This window comes from Talpa occidentalis, unplaced genomic scaffold (assembly GCF_014898055.3).
Source record: "Talpa occidentalis isolate TD23 unplaced genomic scaffold, MPIMG_talOcc4v2.1 talOcc4.5, whole genome shotgun sequence".
NCBI lineage: Eukaryota > Metazoa > Chordata > Mammalia > Eulipotyphla > Talpidae > Talpa > Talpa occidentalis.
The window spans coordinates 69,856,379-69,864,113 of NW_023604861.1; the positions used below are offsets into that span (position 1 = coordinate 69,856,379).

The following is a 7,735-nucleotide window of genomic DNA, read 5'->3' on the forward strand; positions in this document are numbered from 1 at the left end:
AGAAGGCACAGCATTAATACAAATGAGAGACAAAACTATTTTGGGGGTGCAGAATCTGTCTTCTTAAATGCTGTTTTTCACTGACAAGTTGCTTTGCTGACTAAAGTCACATTTTAACAAATAAGCTGAATTCTTTCTCCATTTAAAATCCTCTAAAGGGCCTCCTTGGTGGCGCAAGGGGTTGAGCACCGCACTATAAAGCAATCTGCAGCCTCTGCAGCATGAGTTTCCACAGCTTCTGCAGCACGAGTTTGGTCCCCGGCCAGCCAGGGAGTCACACACATGGCGAGGCAGACCTCTCCTGTCTCGCCTGCTGCTCCCCTCAGCAGTATTTTTCAGTCGGTCTGCCTGTTCTCTTCCCCACTCTTTCTCTGGTGAATCCTCTCACCCCCCACATCTCTGGCCTGTACCCCAGCTCTTGTATGCATAGATGAGTAAATCTTTAAAAAAATAAATAAGTAAAATACTCCAAAATTAGCCTGATGCTTTCAGGACAAAATATAAACAACTAAATATTATTGCCAAGTTCAATAATGGTGCTAAGACAAGTGAATGGGGGAAAGAAGAATCTTTTATTTATTTATTTTTTTTGGTGGGACCCTTGCCGGTGGCCGGGGAACGAACCGGCGCTGCAGAGGCTGCAGGCAGCCTCGCAGCCCAGCGCTCAACTGCTGCACCACCAGGGGAGGCCCAAGAAGAATCTTTTTAATAGTGCTTGGACAACAAGATATTGAAAAAAATTAATACATCTGAGCCACTTCCTCATATTAATGAAAATTAACTCAGTGGATTATTGACCTAACGGTAAGTTTAAAACAATAAAATTTTTGGGAAAAAACAGATGAGTAAATCTTCATAAACTTGAGTGAGATGAAGTCTTATTTATGACATCAAAAGCATAGGTGACAAAAATATAAATTGAACCATCAAATTAAAAACTTTCATACTTCATAGAAAGTAAAAGAAAACCTACAGGAGAAAATATTTACAAGATATATATCTAATAAAGGACTGATATCTAGATTATGTAAAGAATTCTTACAATTCAACAACAAAAGGACAACTAACCCAATAAAAAAATTTTTGCAAAGGACTTGAATAGATGTCTCTCCAAAGAAGAACTAAAAATGGCCAATAAATACATGGAAATAGGCTACCGGGAAAATGCAAATCAAAATAATAATGAAATATTAGTTCATAACTAAAAAGTGATAACAAAAAATACTGATAATAACAAGTACTGGGGCCTCCCTGGTGGCGCAGTGTTTGTGCGCAGCACTGTGAAGCTGTCTGCAGGCTCTGCAGCGAGGGTTCGATTTCCGGCTGGCCAGGGAGATTCCCACATGGCACAGCAGACCTCTCCTGTCTCGCCCGCTGCTCCCCTCAGCAGTGTCTTCAGTCCGTCTGCCTGTTCTGCTCCCCACTCTGGCTCTGGTGAATCCTCTCACCCTCCTGCACCTCTGACTGTACCCCAGTTCTTGTTTAAATAAATAAATCTTAAAAAAAAAAAAAAAAAAACAAGTATGGATGAAGGTGCAAAAAAATTGGAACCACATCACTATTGATGGCAATGTCAAAGGGGTAAATTTCTTTGGGAAATAATCTGATAATTCTTCCTTCAAAAGGATAAAGAAAGAAGTACCTTATTACCCAGCAATTCCACACTTGGTTGTATACCTAAGAAATGAAAAGTCCATGCAAAAATTTGTATATGAATATTCATAGTAGCACTATTCAAAACAACCCCCAAGTGAAAACAATCGAAAAGGTCTGTTGACTGATGAATGAATATACAGAATTTGGTGTAATCCATACAATGGAATATTACTCAGCCATCAGAGAGAGTGATGTACTGATATAAGTTACAACATAGTGAAGTCTTGGAAACATGGTGAGTGACAGAAGTCAATCACAAAAGGCCACATTTCTTATGCTCCATTTATAAGAAATGCACAGAATAGACAAACCCAAAGACAGAGAGTAGATTAGTAATTGCCTGGGCTATGGAAGATGAAGACATGGAAAGTAATTATTAATGGGTCCCAGGATTCCTTTTGGAGTGATAAAAATGTTCTAAAATTGATAGTGATAATACTTGCAAAACTCTGTGACTATATTAAAAAACATTGAATTGTACATTCTAAGTGTATGAATTATAATTTAATAATCATTAAATTATACATTCTAAGTAGCATATGAACTATAATCTAATAAGTTGATATATATTATTAAATACACATCACTGTCAGTCTTATTCCTAGTTTCTGTGAAAGTGAAAAAGAATTTATTGAGGGCATGAAACAGACCAGCAAAACTTTTTTTCTAAGAGCCCAAGATTCATGAAAGGGTATGAGGCTCATTTAGTGACTCTTGAAGATACTGAGATCTTATGTTCTATAAGTTCAGTCTCAAAAACACTCTATCAAAGTTTATTGCTGGAAAAATAGCAGCCAAACACATACACACACACACACACATCCCTGCCCTAAGTGATGACAGTTTGTCCTTCATATGTCAGCGGATGAAAAGATAATCTTTAATATTTCTACCCATTAAATACTTTCACCAGAGGCTTCTTTTTGTTAAATTTGAAAAGTTACAAAAAAGCAAGAATATCTGTACTATTAACTGTAACCTTAAAATATTATAAGGATTTCTTTTAACTATATGAAATATTGAGAAAATCTACTTGGGTTATTGCTTAATGTAGATGTTATGATGACAATGTTTAATAAAACAGGTTTCCCCTGACAGAAGAAATAATGAGGTACAGAGATGAGGCTGGAATTGGAATAGTAGGTGGAGAAAATATGATAGTCGAAATAGGTAGTACTCCACAGTATCAAGCAAACCCTCACCAACCCAAACCTGAAATCAGTATTAACATTTTATCTGGAAAAATGTAAATTTAGGACCTTTAAGCTTTGTTTAATCCTGAATAACACTATGCTACAAATACTTCTCAAGAAATATTGGCATTTCATCTACTAATGTGAATTCTGGTTATAGCAGTGTCCCCCATCCACTGTTTTGCTTTCTGCAGCTTCAGTTTTCTGTTTGAGTTAGAAAATATTAGCTCCCTGGTGGCGCAAGGGGTTAAGCACCACACTGTGAAGCTATCTGCAGCCTCTGCTGCATGAGTTCGATCCCCGGCCGAATACCCATACAGAGCTGCAGACCTCTGCTACCTCACCTGCTGCTCCCCTCAGCAGTGTATTTCAGTCAGTCTGCCTGTTCTGTTCCCTACTCTGTTTCTGGTGAATCCTCTCACCCCACACATCTCTGGCCTATATCCTAGTTCTTGTATGCATAAATAAATAAATTTTAAAAAAAGAATATTAGGTCCAGTAAGATACTTTGTCAGAGAAAAATCATCCTTGTAATTTTATTACAGCATAATAATTGTCTCATTTATTACTATTGCTAATCTCTTACTGTGCCTAATACAAAAGTTAAACTTTGTCATAAAACATAGTGTATATACAAGTTACGGTACTATCCATTTTCAGGCATCTACTGCAGGTCTTAGAAATCTTTCCCTGCAAATAAGGTGGGACCCGAGCAAACCCTGTAAAGGGATGGAAGTATTTTTAGACAGATCTAAGTGGGCCCAAGACACAGAGCTGTAAAAGTTTATAGTTCTATTTTGCTAATGGGGATATTGCCCCAGAATTTTGGAGACTGCCTTTGTTGAAATGTTCTGTAGAATATTTTAAGAGATGGCTAATCGTTATTCTTTAATGGTGGATTATATGATTTATAAAGGAGTCCAAGAGAAGGTACCAGAGTACAAAGGTTAAAAACATAGGTTTTCTCTGAGTAATAGTAGATTTCATTGGAAAGGGACCATTTTAGCACACAGATAACATGATTTCTCATTTATCTGGTGAAAACCAGTCCTATAGCTCCACCTGGATGTAGGTACCAGTAGTATGCTAAAGAAGAGAGCACATGCACCACAGACATGAGTCAAGGGGTGCTAAGAACCAGTTCCCCCAATTGTATCAATAGGCTGAGAAATGGAGCCAGGGAGGTTATAAGGCTTCCAAACATAGCTACAGTTGGGACTGATCGAATCAGTGAGAGGGGAACAAAACAACAGGTCTGCTGTACCCCAGATATTCTCAAATGTGCATGCTTGGATTTAGATATTTATTCAAACACCAAATGCTTCTGCTTTCTTCATGTCTGTTTAGTCTACCCTGTTTCTTCTGTAAAGGTCCTACACTGGCTATCCACCAGATAGTCCTATGGCCATGCCTTGGTGCTTGACCTAATTCAAACTACTTTTCTGCACGTGTGCGTAATTTATATTATGCAGTGAACCAGGGGGTTAATTTCCTATCTCATGATTTCAGCTGGTGTCAACATTGACCTATGTAATTTTTTCTTGTCCAGGTATTTTTAGTTCTGTTTTTGGCACAGACCTGTAATTATTCGTGTTATCAATAGTTGATTTTACCTCTTACCAATTTTTTCTACAATATTTTATACATAAAATAAATACAAGACTGACAACACATCAGTGGTCTCCAGCCTTTGGAACTGGGTGGCCATTGAACTTTGTAAAAATTTTTTTACTTTCAAAATGCATGTGAGTGATACTTACTCAAAAAATACCTTTGGACAAAAAGTAATAAAGTGGATACACAGACCCTATTAGTGCAGAGAAAAATGGGAAGAGATAACTGAGGAAGAAATCCTTTGTCACAGGGAGTAGAGATGCTTAAAGAACATCTTTAGAAACATTTGCAGAATGAAATAGAATATAACTATTTTCCTTCAACTTCCACCAAGAAATATTCAGTAACATAAAACTTAAAAAAAAAAAAAACAACCAGGGCCTCCCCGGTGGTGCAGCGGTTGAGCGCTGGGTTGCGAAGCTGCCCGCGGCCTCTGAGGCGACGGTTCGATCCCCGGCTGCTCCCCAACCACCGGAGGAGGGTCCCACATGGCCCGCAGACCTCTCCTGCCGCCCGCTGCTCCCCTCAGCAGCTGCTCCCCTCAGCAGTGTACTTCGGTCCTTCTGCCTGCTCTGCTCCCCGCTCTGGCTCTGGTGAATTCTCTCACCCTCCCGCGCTTCTGACTGTACCCAGTGCTTGTATAAACAAACAAAACAAAACAAACAAATAAATAAATAATACATGCCTCTTAAAAAAAAAAAAACAACCAATTAAGTAAAAACAACCTTTATAATATGGCCTCTGCTCATGTCATTTGACCTTGTCTTTGTTGCTAAATTCACATGCCATCTTTTGCTCCCTACACAGTAAGCTATTTGTAGCTACCCAAAAGGACTCTCACCTCTCTGTAATTGCACTTGCAACTTTCTCAGTGACTTTCTTCTTGACTTTCAAGATTCACCTTCAATGGCAAGCTGTAGGGTAGGATAAATAAGCCTCTGTACTCCCTTGGTACCCTATCCAATCTCTTCCACAGTGACTTTTACTGGTGGAGAACCACCAGTAAACATGTGTTGTTCTTACCCTCTTAACAGATTCTGTATCTCCAGTGCCCCGTACGTAGTAGATGTTCCATAAAAATCTTTTTTTTTTAAAAAAGATTTATTTATTTATACAAGAACTGGGATACAGGCCAGAGGCCAGGGAGGGTGAGAGAATTCACCAGAGATAGAGCGGGGAGCAGAACAGGCAGAGGGACAGAAGACACTGCTGAGGGGGGCGGCGGTGAGGCAGGAGAGGTCTGCCACGCAATGTAGGTTTCTCCCTGGCTGGCTGATTGAACCCATGTTGCAGAGGCTGTGGACAGCTTCAACAGCACCGCACTCAACCACAGGGGAGGCCCCATAAAATTTCTTTAAATGAAAATTAAATATTGTCTCAAGAGTTACTGTATTAAAAACACAATTTGAAAAACACCTGCCACATAAGGATACAATGTTCTAGAGCAGTTGTAAAGAATATAACAAATTAAATGGAATGCTACATAGTAATCAGTTAATAAATGATACAAACAACAAACTTAAGACAAATACTGAAGAACTTATTTGCCCAGCAGGTGTGTTATTTATGAATCTAGTTCTTACAACATAAGACACAGGTCTAAAAAAATAACTATTTTCCAAAAGTGGTCCAGGTTAACAAATGAAAGATTCAGAGTACATTATTTATGGAAAGTCTGGAGGGCAGGGGCTGATGTTATTGCTTTGAGTCCCGAGTGCCTAGCACATGGTAGGTTGTAAAATGAATGAAATGTTCTGGGACATTTCCTCAGGTCAATCCTTGAAAAAGCAACATCCTCTTGGAAAAACGAAAATCATGGAATGTTAGAGGTAGCAAAGTTCCTTAGAGATCATTTAGTCGGGGTCAACAAACCATAGGTTGTTTCTGTACAGCCTTTCAGCTAAGAATGCTTTTCACATTTTAGAAGGGTTTGTAAACACACAAATATGTGACACACAATGTGTAGCCCTTTGCAAAACGCTTGTTCTAGTTCCGTCTTCTCACTTAGCAACAAAAGTAACTTGTTCAATATCAATCATTCACTAAATTAAGGAAGAAGGCATGGATTCAAAGCCAGATTTTTCAATTTTATATGAACCAGGATCAATTCTTTTAAAGTACACGTATTAAGTGTATGTGTGTATAAAATAAGCATTAGCAGTTTTATTTATTCTAAAAAATTCAAGTAGAAATTTTTAAAAAGTGATTTTAGACATGAATTCTGGCAAACAGACTTCTGGGAAAAGTACAGGCTTTGATAACAGAAAAATAAACTCAAAATCCACTTAGTTTTATATACTACTACGAGCTCTGTTGTCTCGGAAAAAGTTACTTAACCTTTTCTGAGCCTTTATTATCTTAACTATGAAATGGGGGTAGTAATGCTTTTACTGCTCTTATTAACAGTGTATTACATAGCCGGAGTTCAAGAAGCCGACTTTTAACCTTCCCTTCCCATCCAGCGTCATACTGGTCAATCAACTGGATCGGATCCAGAGTCAATTCATTATCCGGGTAGAATGCTTCCTATTTTAGAACCCAAAAGAGCAAAGTAGAGAGATCTGAAGTAGAGAGAAATAAAAGTCAGGTGGCCAGGGTCAGTTGGAAGAACGAAGCCCCGAACAGGGCAAGAGTGACGACCAAGAAACAAAGGGCAGGAGGCCGACACGGCGCGCGAAGGGGAAGGGGGCGCCAGAAGACGACCTCCAAACCGCGAATGGGAATTATGGGACAGCTGGGAAGGGCGGGGAGAAGGGGAGAGACCAATTTTGCCGAATTCCTACCCCAGGAGATGAATGTATTCATTCGGGCTGGCCGGACCAGACGCCTTCTGAAATACAGAGAACGCCGTTCCTTACCTGCTACCTAATTCCACCGCCACCGCGCGCGAGCCGCCGCTACCCCACAGTGCTCGCACCTGCAGGGGAGTGAGCACCCGCGCCCTCCCGGGCAGGCGGCCTGGACGATCGCCCGGCGGCCGGAGCCGGAGGCACGAGCAACAATGCCTGCAAGCCGCCATGACACGGAGCACGCGACCAGCCCGGGCTGTTTCCTGATTGGCTCTCTGTAGAGAATGGGCGGAGTCTGCGGCAGTTTCGTTTCCGCGGTGCCGTGGAGAACGCCGGGGCAGAGGACGCCAGGGACGCTTTCTACGAAGTGCAGAGAGGGCCAAACCTATGTGAACGCGGTAGCGACTTTTTATTCTGAGTGTGTCAATGAAAGACAATTCGAAAATAATGCTTTTTAAAAATTGCTGTCGTAATTAAACGAAA

The 7,735-nt window shown here is 40.3% G+C and overlaps 1 protein-coding gene across 1 annotated transcript in view; it reads right to left on the reverse strand.

Moving 5' to 3' along the window:
* Nucleotides 1-7,492, reverse strand: part of PNPT1 (polyribonucleotide nucleotidyltransferase 1) — a 46,284-nt gene extending 38,792 nt beyond the window's left edge. The window contains exon 1 of the mRNA XM_037527427.1: nucleotides 7,322-7,492. Within this exon, the coding sequence (XP_037383324.1) occupies nucleotides 7,322-7,482 (161 nt within the window). The 5' untranslated portion in view covers nucleotides 7,483-7,492. The remainder of the gene's footprint in view (nucleotides 1-7,321) is intronic.
* Nucleotides 7,493-7,735: the final 243 nt, after the last annotated feature.